Source organism: Hemiscyllium ocellatum, chromosome 31 (genome assembly GCF_020745735.1).
Source record: "Hemiscyllium ocellatum isolate sHemOce1 chromosome 31, sHemOce1.pat.X.cur, whole genome shotgun sequence".
Classification (NCBI taxonomy): domain Eukaryota; kingdom Metazoa; phylum Chordata; class Chondrichthyes; order Orectolobiformes; family Hemiscylliidae; genus Hemiscyllium; species Hemiscyllium ocellatum.
In genome coordinates, this window is record NC_083431.1 from 8,855,959 (window position 1) to 8,875,804 (window position 19,846).

Consider the following 19,846-nt stretch of genomic DNA (forward strand, 5'->3'; position numbering starts at 1 on the left):
AAAGGTGGATAAATCCCCAGCACCGAATCAGCTGTACCCCAGAACTCTATGGGAAGCTAGGGAAGTGATTGCTGGGCCCCTTGCTGAGATATTTGTATCATCGACAGCCACAGGCGAGGTGGCAGATGACTGAAGGTTGGCTAACGTGATGCCAATATTTAAGAAAGGTGGTAAGGAAAAGCCAGGGAACTATAGACTGGAGAGCGTGACATCAGCAGTGGGCAAGTTGTTCAAAGGCATCCTGAAGGACAGGACTCTCATGCATTTGGAATGGCAAGGACTAATTAGGATTAGTCAACATGGCTTTACATATGGGAAATTGCATCTCACTAACTTGATTGAGTTTATTTTGGAGTAATTATGAAAAGCATTGCTGAAGACAGTGCAGCAGACGTGATCTATATGGACTGAAGTAAGGGTTTTGGTAAGATTCCTCATGGTAGACTGGTTATCAAGGTTAGATCACATGGAATATAGGGAAAAGTAGCTATTTGGATACAACTGGCTCAAAGGTTGAAGACAGAGGGTGGTGGTGGGGGGCTATATTTCAGATTGGAGGCCTGTGAACAGCGGTGTGCCACAAGTATCGGTGCTGGGTCCATTGCTTTTCATCATTTATATAAATGATTTGGATATGAACGTAGGAGGTATGGTTAGTAAGTTTGCAGATGACACCAAAATTTGAGGTGTGGTGGACAACAAAGAAGATTATGTCAGAGGATAATGGGATCTTGACCAGATGGGCCCGTGAATGTCAGATAGAGTTCAATTTAGATAAATGCGAGGGTGCTGCATTTTGGAAAACATACCAAGGCAGGACTTATACACTTAATGATAAGGTCCTGGGACAGTGTTGCTGAATAAAGAGACTTTGGGGTACAAGTTCAAAATTCATTGAATATAGATTCCCAAATGGACAAGATAGTGAAGATGACGTTTCATATGAACGCTTTTTGGGTGTAGTTTTGCTCGCTGAGCTGGGAAGTTCATTTTCAGACGTTTCATCACCATACTAGGTAACATCTTCAGTGAGCCTCTGGACAAAGCACTGCTGATGATCCCTGCTTTCTATTTATATGCTTGGGGTTGGTGATGTCATTTCCTATGGTGATGTAATTTCCTGTTCTTTTTCTCAGGAGGTGGTAAATGTGCTTGTTGATAAGAGTTCTGGCTGGAATGCCATGCTTCCAGGAATTCTCGTGCATGTCTCTGCTTGGCTTGCCTAGGATGTATGTTTGTCCCAGTCGAAGTAGTGTCTTTCCTTATCTGTATGTAAGGATACCAGTGAGAGAGGGTCATGTCTTTTTGTGGCTAGTGAGGACTGCAAATGCTGGAGATCACAGCTGAAAATGTGTTGCTGGAGAGGTGCAGCAGGTCAGGCAGCAGCCAAGGAGCAGGAGAATCAACGTTTCAGGCATTAGTCCTTCTTCAGGAATGAGGAGAATGTGCCCAGCAGGCTAAGATAAAAGGTAGGGAGGAGGGACTTGGGGGAGGGGCGTTGGAAATGTGATAGGTGGAAGGAGGTTAAGGTGAGTATGATCGGCCAGAGTGGGGGTGGGGGCGGAGAGGTCAGGAAGATGATTGCAGGTTAGGAAAGTGGTGCTGAGTTCGAGGGTTGGGACTGAGACAAGGTGGGGGGAGGGGAAATGAGGAAACTGGAGAAATCGGAATTCATCCTCTGTGGTTGGAGGGTTCCTAATCGGAAGATGAGGCACTTTTCCTCCAGTCGTCATGTTGCTATGGTCTGGCGATGAGGAGTCCAAGGACCTGCATGTCCTTGGTGGAGTGGGAGGGGGAGTTGATGTGTTGAACCACGGGTTGGTTGGTCCGGGTGTTCTCTGAAACGTTCCGCAAGTAGGCGGCCCGTCCCCCCAATATAGAGGAGGCCACATCGGGTGCAGCGGATGCAGTAAATGATGTGTGCAGAGGTGCAGGTGAATTTGTGGCGGATATGGAAGGATCCCTTGGGGCCTTGGAGGGAAGTAAAGGGGGAGGTATGGGTGCAAGTTTTGCATTTACTGCGGTTGCAGGGGAAGGTGCTGGGAGTGGATGTTGGCTTGGTGGGGGGTGTGGACCTGACGAGGGAGTCATGGAGGGAGTGGTCTTTTTGGAATGCTGATAGGGGAGGGCTGAGAAATATATCCCTAGTGGTGGAGTCCATTTGGAGGTGGCGCAAATGATGACAGATGATGTGATGTTATATGGAGATTGGTGGGGTGGTCGGAGAGGACCAGTGGGGTTCTGTCCTGGTGGCGATTGGACGGGCGGGGCTCAAGGGCAGAGGAGCGGGAAGTGGAGGAGATGCAGTGGAGGGCATTATCGATCACGTCTCGGGGGGAATTGCAGTCTTTGAAGAAGGAGGCCATCTGGATTGTTCGGTATTGGAACTGGTCCTCCTGGGAGCAGATGCGGCGGAGGCGAAGGAATTGGGAATATGGGATGGCGTTTTTACAGGGGGCAGGGTGGGAGGAGGTGTAGTCTAGGTAGTTGTGGGAGTCGGTCGATTTATAGTAAATGTCCGTGTTGATTCGAGATAAAAATGGAGAGGTCTAGGAATGGGAAGGAGGAGTCTGATTCGGTCCAGGTAAATTTGAGGTCGGGGTGAAAGGTGTTGGTAAAGTGGATGAACTGTTCAACCTTCCCGTGGGAGCACGAGGCAGTGCCGATACAGTCATCAATGTAGCGGAGGAAAAGGTAGGGGGTGGTGCCATGGACTGTTCCACATATCCTACGAAGAGGCAGGCATAGCTGGGGCCCATGGCTACTCCTTTGGTTTGGAGGAAGTGGGAGGATTGGAAAGAGAAGTTGTTCAGAGTGAGGCTAGTGGCCTAGTTGATGTTCATGTATCCTGATGGCTAGTTTTCTGCCTGTTTGTCCAATGTAGTATTTGTTACAGTCCTTGCAAGGTATTTTGTAAATGACGTTAGTTTGGGTTGTTATCTGTATAGGGTCTTTCAACTTCATTAGCTGCTGTTTTAGTGTGTTGGTGGGTTTGTGGGCTATCTTGATGCCAATGAGTCTGAGTAGTCTGGCAGTCATTTCTGACTGGACCCGATGTACTACCCCCTGAGAAAAAGAACAGGAAACCCAAACATATAAATAGAAAGCAGGAATCATCAGCAGTGCTTTTCCAGAGGCCCACTGAAGACGTTACCTAGTACAGTGACGAAACATCTGAAAATGAGCTTTCCAGCTCAGCAAGCAAACCTACATCTAGTACCTCAACCTGAGCTACAAATCTTCTCAAAGTGAATGCCTTTATTGGTCAGTTCATTGAGGATAGGATGTTGGGAGGTCATGTTGCAGCTGTACAGGACATTCGTTAGGCCACTTTTGTATTGTGTGCAATTCTGGTCTCCCTGCTAAAGGAAGGATATTGTGAAGCTTGAAAGGGTTCAGAAAAGATCGATAGGAATGTTCCCAGAGTTGGAACGTTTGAGCTTTAGGGAGAGGCTGAAGAGGCTGGGACTATTTTCCCTGGAGCATTGAAGGCTGAGGGGGTGACCTTATAAAGATCTATAAATTCAAGAGGGGCACGAATAAGGTGCATAGCAAAGGTTTTTTCCCCCCCTGGGGAACCTAGCTGGAGGGCATAGGTTTAAGGTGAGAGAGGAAAGATTTAAAAGGGACCTAAAGGGCAACTTTTTCATGTAGAAGGTCGTGTGTGAATGGAATGAGCTGCCAGAGGCTGGTACAATTAGCATCTGGATGGGTATATGAATAGGAAGGGTTTAGAGGGATATGGGCAAAATGCTAGCAAACGAGACGAGATTTACCTAGGATATCTGGTCTGCATTGAGGAGTTGGACCGAGAGGTTGGTTTCAATGCTGTACATCTATGAGCCTATTTAAATTGGGTACCATGATAATTATTGACTGCATGGCAAAAAGTCATGAATTGGATTGCAACTGCAAATGAATGCTTTTCTGCTCATATCAAGAAGAAACATAAGTTCCAGGAAAAATTGGAAGTTTGAATTTAAAAAACTGGAAATTTAACAGTTTAGGTACTTGCACCAAAATTACAAATCTTTATGTAATAATAACATACTGACTTGTCTTTGTCATTCTCCTCATGCTTACTGAGATTACACAGTTGGAGCGTGTCCAGTTGTTGCGTAACTTCCTCTGCCCAGCGACAGTTCACAAGCTCTCGTAACTGAAGAGGTGCCCTACAACAAGTCAGATAGTGAAACTTGAAATTTAAATAGACCAAGATTTCCAGCATCTGCAGTATTTTGAGTCATTTATTAATCTGGGTAACATAAACATTTTGAAATACTTTTCATTTAAATAATGTTTTTAGCAGGCGTCAGACTGCTCCCATTCATGTCAGCACAACATATTCCCTGAACAGATACTGTGAGGCTAGATGAAATCCTCATCCACTGAAATTCAAAATATTCTGAATCATTTGAATATGGTAGCTCAATAGTTTACTTAATTTGTCAAAGCAAAATTACTTTTAATATTTTTTAAAATTTGAATGATTTGATAGAGATAAACCATTTATTTTCATTTCTAATTAAATCTATCATTGCACAAACATGCTACTCTTTCCCTATTATGTGTTTGAATTCTTACAAGGTCAGACGTTTTCAGCTCCCATGCTGTTATTTTGTAGTTGAGTATAAAGAACATCTCTTTTAATGCTTATGAATGTTTTCATGTGCCCAGACAAATCTATATAAAATCTGTAGCCTGCTTGAAGTAATAAATAATGAAGTTTAAAAAAAATTATTCAGCTACTGTTTATATCCTGTATCTAAACAGTGTGAGGTGCCAGAAGACTGGAGGTTGGCAAACGTGGTGCCACTATTTAAGAAGGGCAGTAAAGACAAGCCAGGGAACTATAGACTGGTGAGCCTGACCTCGGTGGTGGGCAGGTTGTTAGAGGGAATCCTGAGGGACAAGATGTACATGTATTTGGAAAGTCAAGGACTGATTCGGGATAGTTAACATGGCTTTGTGCGTGGGAAATCATGTCTCACAAACTTGATTGAGGTTTTGGAAGAAGTAACAAAGAGGATTGATGAGGGCAGAGCTGTAGATGTGATCTATATGGACTTCAGTAAGGCGTTCGACAAGGTTCCCCATGGGAGACTGATTAGCAAGGTTAGATCTCATGGAATACAGGGAGAACTAGCCATTTGGATACAGAACTGGCTCAAAGGTAGAAGACAGAGGGTGGTGGTGGAGGGTTGTTTTTCAGACTGGAGGCCTGTGACCAGTGGAGTGTCTCAAGGATCGGTGCTGGGCCCTCTACTTTTTGTCATTTACATAAATGATTTGGATGTGAGCATAAGAGGTACAGTTAATAAGTTTGCAGACGACACCAAAATTGGCGGGGTAGTGGACAGCGAAGAGGGTTACCGCAGATTACAACAGGATCTGGACCAGATGGGCCAATGGGCTGAGAAGTGGCAGATGGAGTTTAATTCAGATAAAATGCAAGGTGCTGCATTTTGGGAAAGCAAATCTTAGCAAGACTTATATACTTAATGGTAAGGTCCTAGGGAGTATTGCTGAACAAAGAGACCTCGGAATGCAGGTTCATAGCTCCTTGAAAGTGGAGTTGCAGATAGATAGGATATTGAAGGAGGAGTTTGGTATGCTTTCCTTTATTGATCAGAGTATTGAGTACGGGAGTTGGGAGGTCATATTGCGGCTGTACAGGACAAAGGTTAGGCCACTGTTGGAATATTGAGTGCAATTCTGGTCTCCTTCCGATCGGAAAGATGTTGTGAAACTTGAAAGGGTTCAGAAAAAATTTACAAGGATGTTGCCAGGGTTGAAGGATCTGAGCTCCAGGGAGATGCTGAACAGGCTGGGGCTGTTTTCCCCGGAGCATCGGAGGCTGAGGGGTGACCTTATAGAGGTTTACAAAATTATGAGGGGCATGGATAGGGCAAATAAGCAAAGTCTTTTCCCTGGGGTCGGAGAGTCCAGAACTAGAGGGCATAGGTTTAAAGTGAGAGGGGAAAGATAATAAGAGAGACCTAAGGGGCAACTTTTTCACGCAGAGGATGTATGGAATGAGCTACCAGAGGATGTAATGGAGGCTGATACAATTGTAACATTTGAGAGGCATTTGGATGGGTATATGAATAGGAAGGGTTTGGAGGGATATGGGCCAGGTGCTGGCAGGTGGGACTAGATTGGGTTGGGCTATCTGGTCAGCATGGACAGGTTGGACCCAAGGGTCTGTTTCCATGCTGTACATCTTTATGACTCTATTTTGAAGACTAGCATTTGCTTCAGGCTTTAATTGCCAAGAATTTCAAACATTAACAGTGTAGGTGAATAAAAACAAATAGAATGTTTCCAGTAATGGTCACACACCTCAAGTGACGTATAATAGTAAATGCCTCATAACTCTGGGTCTGAAACAGCCACTCTGTTGGAACTATTTTTTTTTAAAGCTCCCCTTTCCTCACTAAGTAAAGACATTATCTGGTTTATTGTATTCTCTTCTGAGGTTTCTGTTAAAAAAAGCCTCTTTGAAGGTTACAGATCAAACTAATTTATTATGACACACTTTTCAAATGAATCAGACAAACCATTCATATGTGTTTAGTGGCTTGATTCTTCTCCTGGAGAAACTCTCCACTAACTGAACAATAATTCTCAGTGTCACAAAAAAAAAAACAAATTGCTGGAAAAACATGCATTGTGAAAGGTCACAGGACCCGAAACATTAACTCTGCTTCGTCTCCACAACTGTTGCCAGATCTGCTGAGTTTTTGCAGCATCTGTTTCCAACATCTGCATCTCTTTCAGTTTTAATTCTAACATTGTGTCAAATTGATTTGGGACACAACAGAAGAGTCAAGCTGATTGAAGTATCATGACAGAAATAAAAGAGAAAATAGTAAGTGTGCATCATATTAAAACATCCATGAATGAAAATGTTCAAAACAGTTCAGTTCAGCTTCAAATGCGCAATGTAATTCTAACAGGTACCACATTTCTCATTTTTCAATGTTAAAAAAAAATTGCAACTAAAATCTTGAAACTAGAAATATTGCTGTTACAATGTAGGGTAGAGATAAAATGAAAAATAGAACTTGTAATTCCAAATAACATAAATCAATGGTAACCTATTAATAGTTATCAGCCATCGCTCCTAATGTCTGCAAATTTATTTTCCATATTAGTCAAACATTAGGATTCTGGACTGAAATCAGACAGATTCACATGAGACAGCTATTTTTTAAAATTGCAGTTTGGTGAAAAGTCAAAATAATTTCCAGATTTGCTTGAGATGGGCCCTTACCTGCAATGTGGGCACTGGGCTCTCTGCTCTGTTAACCAGCGCTGTGGAGACAAGAAGTTTTTTTTTAAAATAAAAATTCAATAGTGGTCAAGTTCTGACTCTTGAAAGCATGAAAGCACATCATTTGACTATTTCCAGGTCTTCACTTTACATTTCAAGAAATTCCCAGATAATATGAAATCAAACAGTTGGAATCCAATGACACAGGACCTCAACATAGTGAAGACGGCATTTATTTTGTTTTCCTTTATTGGTCAGAGCTCTGAGTATCGGAGTTGGGAGGTCATGTTGCGACTGTACAGGACACTGGTTAAGTTGCTTTTAGACTATCGCATGCAATTCTGTCTCCTTTTTGTTGGAAGGCTGTTGTGAAATTTGAAAGGGTTCAGAAAGGATTTACAAGGATGTTGCCAAGTTTGGAGGATTTGAGCTATAGGGAGAGGCTGAATATGCTGGGCTGTTTTCCCTGGAGCGTCAGAGGCTGAAGGGTGACCTTACAGAGGTTTATAAAATAATGATGGGCATGGATAAGATAGACAGTCTTTTCCCTGGGGTTAGGGAATTCAGAACTAGAGGGCATAGGTTTAGGTTGAGAGGGGAAAGATATAAAAGCAACCCAAGGGGCAACTTTTTCATGCAGAGGATAGTGCATGTATGAAATGAGCTGCCAGAGGAAACGATGGAGCTGATACAATTACAGCATTTAAAAGGCATCTGGATGGGTATACGAATAGGAAGGGTTGGGAGAGATACGGGACTAGATTAGGTTAGAATATCTGGGTAGCATGGACAGGTTTGACCGAAGGGTCTGTTTCCATGTTGTATATTCCTATGACGCTTATGTGAGAATCCCAAAATTGGGCAGGCTGATGAATTTAAAAAAGGAAACAAATCGGCAAATAAGCTTCTTAGTACAGGTTGAAGCAACTATAAAAAATGCATTTTTACACATGTAATGTTCGCAATGCTCTTACCAGCAAGCAAATTCATCTCAACTTATAAGGCAATGCAAGCAGTGAGCCTGGATTACAGCGCCACAGCTCAGCACAGACAGAATATTATTACAAAGTCAGCTGATATATTCACATCAGCAAGTTCTCTTAAAAAGAAAATAATTTATTCAGGTCAGATATAGATCTTGCTAGCACATTCCCATCCTCTTGGAATTATAACAATTGTTCCAAACTGCATTATGGTATTGTCACATGAACCACAGAAACTGTACATTGAATATCAACAGCTCAGTAACACTTCCAGATTTCCAGTACCATTTAAAACAGCATCTGCTGTTCACTCAGTATATTAAACCTTACTCTTCCCAATAACAGCTCTCTAACCTTTCAGTGCATTGGTCAGAGAATCAAAAACTCCACTGCATGTTAAAACAGGGCAATGAAACTGACTAGATTAAAAGCAGTGATCTAGAAACTACAACTGCACACAGCCAGTGGGGTCAACGTGTAGCTTCCTCTTCAACTCATCTTTCTCACTTACAATTCAAGTTTTCTTCCTGATTATTTGGACTCCTGTAACACTGGCAACTGAGAAATCTATGGTACGTGAGTTTTATCTGACGAAAGCACGCAGACTGGTCACTTGCAATTGTCAAACCATTCTATAGAATACCTCTTGAGCTTTAAATTTCAGGAGGACATTTTCCCCAAGAGATTGTATAATCTAGGCTGCTGAAAAAAAGTGTGCACTGTAAAATGCAGTATTTGCAGATCAAGGCAGTGTGTCCGGCTGAGCCAGGTGTAATGGAGCAGTTAGTCATTTCCAACCTTTATTGCATGGATGCACATGAAGCTGACAGCAACATTCAACTCAGAAATACATTAGGAACTTACCCTTATGCAACTGAAACAACAAAGCTTTGAACAATGTGGACAGAGCCTGGCATCACGCAACTTCTCCATACAAATAAAGCACCTGAACACCTCTGCAATACTCTGGGAAAACATAATATGGGGAAAAGGATTACTTAATTGCTTTCTGTGTGGCATACATGCATCAGATCAAAACCCTTTGCCTGCAGGAACCTTTCCTAAAGTTCCTTTTGTTGCATCAAAGCAGCATATTTGGAAGTAGGTTCATAGCACCTACGCATTATTTTTGCAGCAATAAAACAGAACTGGGCAGAAGTTGCTAGCAATTGTAACAATTGTTAGTGTACAATTAAGGGAATTAAATTAAATATATTTGTAAACAAAGTTTCCACTTATTCTATGATTCTTTAACCTCCAAGCAATCAGTAATACAAGTCCCATCATTGAAATGCTCAAAATGTCTTCCACCTGTTTGGAAAGAGACTAACATTAGGTTATTTAAATAAATAATCAACAGTGAATTTCTGCAAACACAGCAGAACTGTTTAAATGGTTGGATGTCGAGCAACTGCTGCCTACCCAGCTCAAAATTACCGTACTCAGCAGCATTATCTACTTTACACTATAGTCTAAGCTACATGCCTAATTCAGGCCTTTTAATGTCACTATTCTTCCTGGCACAGGACATTTTCCAAGGATAAAGCTCCAATGTAATCTGACACACGTTATCTTCACTACATGTTGTTAACACTACGAGGGGCTATGAAAAATTTGAAGAAAACAAATACGCAATTCAAATGGTTTGAAATATCAATCTATGGTTCTAATCAGCAGTCAGGTACCATATTATTCGAAAATGTATTTTTGGTTTGTTTCCTTTTATAGTTTTTTTAAAAAAACCATCATTTCGGATGCAACATGAATTGTATTATCTCAATGCCAATTTTTAATTCCCTCAGTGACTTTTATGGTTTTACTAAGCTTTACTAACACTTGACAATGCAAATTTCTCTCGTCAGAATCCAGATTTGCAAAATCCTGTTACAATGTATTTTTCTTGCAACACCAACAGGATTTCAGTATTGTTAAAAAGGTGCTGTCAAAGCTTTTTGCAATGCATTGATCAGGACAGAGCTGCAGGAAGATTAAATCTGAAAGCAAACAACAATTTGTGCTGTACAAGAAGTGCTGATCTGTTTGCAAGCGGACCCTGATTGGAAGGGGTGTTCCCATGGAGCCAGAAACATTAGACTTCCAGGCTTTTGTTTAAATTTAAAGCAGGCAAATCAAATCCAGTTGGTCAGGTAATTACCATTGGGAATACATCAGGAAATGAAAGCCAAAAAAATTCTGCCTGCTTAAAATGAGTAATGTGCCATGAATTTCAGTGCCAGGATGCTAGGTATGCAGGTTATATGTCACAACAACTGGCAGGTCAAATAGCATGCCCCTTTGGCTCAACAAGAAAGAATACTGACTATAACAACCAGCCCAAACTTAGAAAACTCAGGACACTAAATGAGATTCCATGATTTGACAACACTTGCTTAACAATGCCAGTTGTGCTAGGAATTACACGAATAATCAAGATCATTCGGGCTTGTAGTGGGGTTCACTTGTGCCAAGCCCTTGATAAACAGAATGTGGCACACATTGTGCCATTTTCAAGTGGACAAAAGTTTGGAAAACAGTTATTCCCTGGTGTGTTCTCTATGGCAATGCCAAGATTAGGGCTGTCCTACCTTGTTTGAATTCAAACATAAGCTTGGCATTTAAATGTCCCTAGATTCATTTTCCAGGCAATATTTAAAAATCAGTACTGTCTTTCCCTGCAGTATAAAGTGTTGCTTCCTTTGAAATGTGGTATTCCTGTGATTGTGTCCCGATAGTTGCAAGATGTAAACTTTGACAGCATTGCTTCTATTGTTTCACAGAGATAGTTGTACCACTAAGAGGTGTCAATTTGAGGTCAGACTTCAGGTAATAAGCTAAGAAGAAACATTTTCAACTTAATGTTCACAATGTGATTTCTCCCTATTAGAACTCTTGCATTTATAAAAGAGAAACCTTGCATACCTGACAAGACTTCAAACTTCGATTTTTTTTTAAAAAAGAAAGACTTTCAGGTTTTACAGAAGCGCACACATTATTGTTCATTGACATACATAGTTTTTCAGATGAAGTGCAGACTATGATTTCAAGAAGCATAAAGGGCAGTGATCAAAAACAAGAATTAGAGCAGATTGGTCCTTTTTGGAATTTTGATAAACCAAGATGAATTAGTATAGCTCAATAGCTGTACCTGGTGAACTCAGTTAACCAGCAACAGCAAAAAAATAATTTGGAGAAAAATGTAAGTATTACTGAGAGGCCCTCTTGGGTAATGTAGGGGTTAAAAAAGTTCTTAAGGTTTAACATCTCTGAATAGGTTGATTAGAAAAATAGGTATAAAGCAAAGAGAAAATGATTTTTTAAAAAAACCCCAAAAACTAGGGCCCTTTGATGATACAGCAGCAGTATCACTATCCCTGAAACAGGAGACCTGGATTCAAGTCCCACCTGTTCCAGAGGTGTGTAATAACATCTCTGAACAGGTCGATTAGAAAACTTGGTTCTTTCTAAAAAAAATTAACCTAAAAATTCAGGCTTTCTTGTGGCACAGTGGTAGTGTCCCTAACCTGGGAGGCCCAGGTTCAAGTCTCACCTGCTTCAGGAAGTATGTAATAAACATCTCCAAGCAGGATGATTACAAAAAAAATGAACCAAAATATGTAGCTATGGAACTGCAGGTGCTGCAAATTAGAAACAAAATCAGAATTACTGGAGAAACTCAGTAGGTCTGGCAGCATCAATGGAGAGAAAGCAGAGTTAATGTTTCATGTCCAGTGACCCTTCCGCTTTTTCTCCACAGACCAGAGTTTTTCCAGCAATTTCTGATCTTGTTTCAGTTAACTATGAACTGATCAGAATTTGAATCTATGACCTGACCTGTGTGACTTAGCACACCATTTGGTGTATTTTACCCACTAAACTATTGTCAATGCTTCCAATCAATATAGCATCAAGGTGTGCTATAGTAGGGCACAGCCGAGGTCTTTTCAGTTTTCAGTAATTTGCAGTCAAAAAAAACTGAAATTGCATGAGGTCAAGGCATTCAGTGCAAGTGCATTTTGCTGAACACAAAATGGCAATGTAATTATCCCTACTCCAAAAGACCAGTGCATTTAATTCTCTTGATTAAAGAGATGAATGATAAGGCATGGAACAAAGGCACAAAATTTACAATAATTCAAATAACACCTTTAATGCAATTAAATGTTCCAAGCTGCTTCAAACCCTCTATAAAGCAAAATTTCACACAAGTCACATATGGCAATATTCCGGCAGGCGGCTAACAATTTGGTTTAAAAAAAGGTAAGTTAAAAAAGGGATGCCTTGAGGTAAAAAGAGGGATTGCAGAGAATTTTAAGAATGATACTATGGAGCTTAGGACTTTGGCAGTTAAGGATATGACCAATGATATACTGATTAAAATTAGCAATGCACAAAAGGCTAGAATTAAATAAGAGTGCAGGTGTCTTGGAGGGCTGTGGTGGTAAAAGAGATTACACAGGGTGAGGCCATGGAGGGGCCTTCAAAATAAAGATTAGGGCAGCACGGTGGCATAGTGGTTAGCACTATTGCCTCACAGCGCCAGAGACCTGGGTTCAATCCCCACCTCGGGCAACTGTCTGTGTGGAGTTTGCACATTTTCCCTGTGTCTGTGTGGGTTTCCTCCGGTTTCCTCCCACAGTCCAAGGATATGCAAGTTAGGTGAATTGGCCATGCTAAATTGCCCGTAGTGTTAGGTGAAGGGGTAAACGTAGAGGAATGGGTCTGGGTGAGTTGCTGTTCGGAGGGTCTGTTGCTGTTCGGAGGGTCGGTGTGGACGTGTTGAGCCGAAGGGCCTGTTTTCACACTATAAGTAATCTAATCTAAACTTTCAAAGCAAGTCACCATTTAACTAAAAGCTACTGTAGCTGTCTGTACAGGGTTGATGAGTGATGGGGTCAGTGCACTTAAAGGCACAAACAGTAGAATTTTGGAAGGCCTCAATGTTTACACAATGTATACAACTTGGGGTCTGCCAGGTGGTCATCAGAATAGTAAAATTGGGAGGTAACAAAGGCAAGGATGAAGGTTTCTTCAACAGATAAGCCAAAAGGAGAGGTAGAGCTGGCTGATGTTACAGAGGGTAAAATAAAAGGCAGCCTGAGTGATCTCAGTTAAAAGCAGCAGCTTGGAAATCAGACGACCCGGTGACTTAATTCACATTTTGGAATTACACAATATTTTCCTTACTTCAACACTTTGCTCATCCATTTTCACGCTGTGCGGAGTTCGACAGACCTTGTAGGTATACCCAGGGACCAACGAAGAAGAATGAATCTGCTATTGCTGCACAACTGAACAAGGACAAAGTCAGTTCTACAGAGATTTTAGAGGATAAACACAATTCCAAACAAAGCAATTTCACTGCTATTAGTCAAAAGTGTCAGTTTTAATTATGGATAGCTTACATGCTTGCTCCTTGGCTAGAAAGGCTGTTCTCTTTATGGTAGACCAAATTACATCCTTCCTCAGCTGTAGGCTGAAACCATTTCTAGGCAGCATAGAAAGAGGCTGAACCAAAGGGATAAAGAGAAACAAATTGTCTGAGACTTAAACCGCTGAGTTTATTTTTAAAAGAAATGTTTCTAAATTATGTAGTAATTCCTCTGTAGTTTTATCTCAAGATTGCATTTTAGAAAACCTCTAGCACTTGAGAGTCAAAATAATCCACACTGTCTTTAGTATATATTGCCAGAGGTAGCTGAGCAATGCATCCCCTTGCAAATTTGCAACCAATCACATAGCTAAAACAAAAGTCCACCAGTATGAAGTTCTGCATTTTAATTACTATATATACATACAATATATTATTTGATTACACTTGAGCTATTTATTAAATACTGTACTGTGAATTTATAACCTCTTGACAACAGGAAGTATTTGTTCCAGATAACAATCCACAATACTAATGATTTAAAAAAGACTATAATTGACATTACAATTATAAAAAGAAACATCATAAATTTCAATGAAGGTTACTTTTTACTGAAATGCGAAATGCTTACAATGAGATTATCCATGAATCTTCAGTGTGGGGAAGAGAAGGTGTAAAATTATCTCATTGAGAAGGCATTACTGCATAGTTTAAAAAAAGGTAAGAGAAATATCAGCTTTTTAAAAACAAAATGACCTTTACTCAAATTATGCATAGATTTGGCATTTCCTCAGTAGTGCCAATCACTACAGTATTACAAGGCGAGAAAGCTACAGTGACAAACGTAGAGCTGTCATCTTGTGAGATCCACATTACCTTGCACATATTATTTTAAAATTGCAGTAACTTGAAGAGTAACTCTATTGTTGCCAGATGGAAAAAGAAAATGATACCAACTCAAAAGGTGATTTACAGCAGGTGGATCTGGAGGTGAATAATGGACCTTCTGCATTCAGACACTATGTACAAACTTCTAGATAACGAGGATAAAAAGTACCCAACATCACCCTCATCCTAATGGCCACTTTTTTATGCAGATGCATCCAGCCCATCATGCAAACATCAAGTGTCCCCACATGCGGAGATTCTACCTCTCCCCAGTATTGCAAAGGATGGGTCTGGCCATATTGCCACAATACACTCCAAGAAGTTGGACCACACTATATTATCTAAGCATCATGAAGAGGTCGATGCAGAAAAACATCTTCGACCAGACGTCCATCAGGCAATGGGTCATCACGCAACATAATGGAGGCCTATGGCAATACAAAGGAGTCAAACTGAAGTATCAGCACCTCTGCACCTTGAGAAATGTTCTCTCAAGGTGAATGTAGTGTGGAAGAGATCATTTTCTACCTCCTTGTGGAATGTGTCCTTGCAAACAAGGTCTGGAAAGAGATGCATTAGTTTTTGTTAAGGTTCAACCCGAACAGCTCCATGACGCAGGATTCTGTTGTATGTCCTGTTCTCCTGAATGCAAAGAGACAAACATCAACAGAGAGCATCATCAACTCAGTGAAAGACGCTCTTTGGTCTGCACAAAACTTGCTGGCATTCCTTCACAAGGAGTTGTGCTTGATTGAACGTCAACTGCAAAACTCCAGTCCATGTGCCAAGGGATGCAAGAATGTTTGAGGTAGGCATTCTAGAGACACAATGTGAAAAGCTCATTTCCTAATGCCCCTCAGTTGTAGTGTACCACGGACTGGCAAATACCCCTCTTCGCAGCCAACCAAGAACATACAGAGTAAATCAAGACTGTCAAAAGGGTTTGACGAACCTCAATGAGACATGTTGTATGGACAATTTTACATCAACTACACTGACTATAGTTTATCATTTGAAATGTTTTGCCATCAGGCTGCATACATGTACTTGCTGAACATGAAGACGGTTACAAACATGTTGAATTTGTTTGCAAATCCTGTAATATTTAAATTGAAATCTGACGTTCTCCAGCAAAATATCCTCTCAACTTCTAATAGAACAAAAATCATGCACTTCACATTTACTGAGGATCTTGATCAGATGGGGCTGTGCTTTGACCAGCAACACATTTGCAGATGGGCCAATGGGCAGAGAAGTGACAGATGGAGTTTAATTCAGATAAATGTGAGGTGCTGCATTTTAGGAAAGCAAATCTGAGCAAGACTTATGCATTTAATGGTAAGGTCCTAGGGAGTGTTGCTGAACAAAGAGACCTTGGAGTGCAGGTTCATAGCTCCTTGAAAGTGGAGTCGCAGGTAGATAGGATAGTGCAAGCAGCGTTTGGTATGCTTTCTTTTATTGGTCAGAGTATTGAGTACAGGAGTTGGGAGGTCATGTTGCGGCTGTACAGGACATTGGTTGAAATATTGTGTGCAATTCTGCTCTCCTTCCTATCGGAAAGATGTTGTGAAACTTGAAAGGGTTCAGAAAAGATTTGAGGGTAAACTCTGGTAAACCTTGCCAGGATTGGAGGATCTGAGCTACAGGGAGAGGCTGAACAGGCTGGGGCTGATTTCCCTGGAGCATCGGAGGCTGAGGGGTGACCTTATTGAGGTTTACAAAATTATGACAGACATGGTTAGGATAAATAGACAAAGTCTTTTCCCTGGGTTCGGGGAGTCCAGAACAAGAGGGCATAGGTTTAGGGTGAGAGGGGAAGGAAATAAAAGAGACCCAAGAGGCAACTTTTTCACGCAGAGGGTGGTATGTGTATGGAATGAGCTGCCAGAGGATGTGGTGGAGGTTGGTACAATTGCAACATTTAAGAGGTATTTGGATAGGTATATGAATAGGAAGGGTTCGGAGGGATATGGGCCAGGTGCTGGCAGGTAGGACTAGATTGGGTTGGGATATCTGGTCAGCATGGATGGGTTGGACCCAAGGCTCTGTTTCCATGCTGTACATCTCTATGACTCTAATAATACTGTCTTAACAAGTTATCCTGCATTCCAGGAATAAATATTTCTTGCAGTTTGATCCAACATTTCACACATGAATCTATTGCAGCCTTAAATATACAAAAGTTATGGAAATTTATAGGCCAATTAGCCTAACCTCGGTTGTTGGTAAAATTCTAGAATCCATCATTAAGGATGAGGTTTCTAAATTCTTAGAAGAGCAGAGTCTGATTAGAACAAGTCCACATGGATTTAGTAAGGGGAAGTTCATGCCTGACAAACCTGTTAGAATTCTTTGAAGAGGTGACAAGTAGGTTAGACCAGGGAAACCCAGTGGATGTGGTCTATCTAGACTTTCAAAAGGCCTTTGATAAGGTGCCACACGGGAAGCTGCTGAGCAAGGTGAGGGTCCATGGTGTTCGAGGTGAGCTACTGGGATGGATTGAGGTTTGGCTGTCTGACAGAAGGCAGAGAGTTTGGATAAAAAGTTTCTTTTTCGGAATGGCAGCCGGTGACGAGCGGTGTCCCACAGGGTTCAGTGTTGGGGCCACAGCTGTTCGCATTATATATTAATGATTTGGATAAAGGGACTGGGGGCATTCTAGCGAAGTTTGCAGATGATACGAAGTTAGGTGGACAGGCAGGTAGTACTGAGGAAGTGGGGAGGCTACAGAAGGATCTAGACAGTTTGGGAGAGTGGTCCAGGAAATGGCTGATGGAATTCAACGTGAGCAAAGGCGAGGTCTTGCACTTTGGCAAAAAGAATAAAAGCATAGACTACTTTCTAAATGGTGAGAAAATTCGTAAAGCCAAAGTACAAAGGGCTCTGGGAGTGCTAGTCGAGGATTCTCTAAAGGTAAACATGCAGGTTGAGTCCGTGATTAAGAAAGCGAATGCAATGTTGTCATTTATCTCAAGAGGGTTGGAATATAAAAGCACCGTTGTGCTACTGAGACTTTATAAAGCTCTGGTTAGGCCCCATTTGGAGTACTGTATCCAGTTTTGGTCCTCACACCTCAGGAAGGACATACTGGCACTGGAACGTGTCCAGCGGAGATTCACACGGATGATCCCTGGAATGGTAGGTCTAACATATGAGGAACGGCTGAGGATCCTGGGATTGTATTCAACGTAATTTAGAAGATTAAGGGGAGACTTAATAGAGACGTACAAGATAATACATGGCTTGGAAAGGGTGGATGCTAGGAAATTGTTTCTATTAGGTGAGGACACTAGGACCCGTGGACACAGCCTTAGAATTAGAGGGGGTCAATTCAGAACAGAAATGTGGAGACATTTTTTCAGCCAGAGAGTGGTGGGCCTGTGGAATCCATTGCCACTGGGTGCAGTGGAGGCCGGGACACTAAATGTCTTCAAGGCAGAGATTGATAGATTCTTGTTGTCGCGAGGAATTAAGGGCTACAGGGAGAACGCTGGTATGTGGAGTTGAAATGCCCATCAGCCATGATTGAATGGCAGAGTGGACTCGATGGGCCGAATGGCCTTACTTCCACTCCTATGTCTTGTGGTCTTAAGTTCAAAAGTCACAACCCTCAAAAGAAGAAATTCCTCCTCACCTCAGTCTTAAATTGGCATCCCTTTATTCCGAGACTATGCCCTCTCGTTCTAGACTCTCCCAGGAGGGGAAGCATCCACAGACAAAGCTCTCAGACCAATCAGATCACTGGAAACAAATTGGCTTTTTATAAGGAAATTGTTTGTGCCAGACAACAAAGTGATCGGTAATGCTCGGGCAGAAGAATTGGCTCAGATTTCCTTACACTAGAAGCTACTGATCTTGCTATGCATACACACTTAATAGAGTCCAGGTGCTACCCATATGGAGTGGGCAAGACTGGGTATCCAGTCAACTCAGGTCATTTTTGGCCACTTCACAGGGCACGATGAAATGCATGCACCTTTCAGTTCTACCTTGGTGTACAAAACAGGGCAACTACTGCAGGAAGATGGTGAACAAAAGGAAGATTTAAAAGGATACTGTACAGCAATTAACTTATACTCCAGCATTAAATTATGGGTGCTAGTCATCTGCACAAGACATCAAATATTGCTACAACTGATTGAAAAGCAAATGTAAATTCCTATATTATATTCAGTACCTTTAGCTGAAACCGGAAATGAAATGTATCTTCAAGATTTTTTTTGTTTGTTTGTTTGTATTTAAGAAACTAGATGAAACTGCAAAGTTCACAATTATTTGTAAATGAATCGTTTAATTTGGGTTTTTGGCCATAAGCAACACACTTTAGATAAGATGATACTGAGATTGACTAAAATAGTATGAGGAAACCAAAACTTCAACTACAGAGAGATTAGAGGGGCTGGGATTCTTCTCAGCAGAAATGTTTAGGGAAGTTTGAAGTGTTCAGAAGGAATCATTATAGATAAATTAAACTAGTCAATAATCAAAGAATATAGATTGAAGATAACCGACAAAAGGATACAGGGATTTTTAAAAAAAATTTTATTAATTCATTGGATCTGGCTACCTATTACTCATTCCTAATTTTCCTTGATAAGCTGATGCTAGGATGGTATCCTCAACCATTGCAGTTGTGGTGGTTGTTGTTATTTATTTCAAAACGAACCATTCAGTAGTGTTCTGACAACTCCACAGCACAGATGGGACCTCAATACAGACCTCCTGGCACAGAGGTAGGAACACGACTAGATTCTTTGTTGTGGTGGATACCCTACACAGTAATTAGACTTTTGTAGAATTGGTTAGGTTGTAGACTTGGTTAGGTACAACCAAGTGGCTTGTTAGGTCCACCTTACTTGTGCAGTGTTCAATCGAGTAAGGAAAGCAGGTTTCCTTCCCGAAAAGGGCAAAATTGAATCCGATGGGCTTTTAGGATAGGGGTTCTGATGGAGAATCGTACTGAGCTCAATGTTAACGGTTTCTTTCTCCACAAATTCTGCCAGGCACACTGAATTTTCAAGCACTTTTTGGACTGTATTGAAAATCTCTAGTATTCGTAGAATGTTGCTTTTGTCTTAGGGTCTTTAGGATATTGGGGGTACATGTTCACGAACACAGAAAACAAGCACACGAATGCAGCAAATATTCAGGAAGGCTAATGGAATGTTGGCTCTTATTTTAAGGGGTTGGAGTATAAGAGTAGGGAAGTCTTACTGAAACTATATGAAGTGCTAATGAGACCACATCGAGGAGTAGTGTGAGCAGTTCTGATCCCCTTATTTAGAGGAGAGTCTAGGACAAGATGGCATAGTCTCAGAATAAAGGGGTTTC

At 41.3% G+C, this 19,846-nt stretch overlaps 1 protein-coding gene across 3 annotated transcripts in view; it reads right to left on the reverse strand.

The window, feature by feature from the left end:
* Positions 1–19,846, reverse strand: part of trim37 (tripartite motif containing 37) — a 108,675-nt gene that overhangs the window by 81,914 nt on the left and 6,915 nt on the right. For all 3 annotated transcript variants that reach the window (XM_060847836.1, XM_060847838.1, XM_060847837.1), the window contains exons 2-6: positions 13,662–13,764; positions 13,444–13,547; positions 9,124–9,225; positions 7,277–7,317; positions 4,056–4,172 (exon numbers count right to left, since the gene is read on the reverse strand). In XM_060847836.1, the coding sequence (XP_060703819.1) occupies positions 4,056–4,172; positions 7,277–7,317; positions 9,124–9,225; positions 13,444–13,464 (281 nt within the window). In that variant the 5' untranslated portion in view covers positions 13,465–13,547; positions 13,662–13,764. The remainder of the gene's footprint in view (positions 1–4,055; positions 4,173–7,276; positions 7,318–9,123; positions 9,226–13,443; positions 13,548–13,661; positions 13,765–19,846) is intronic.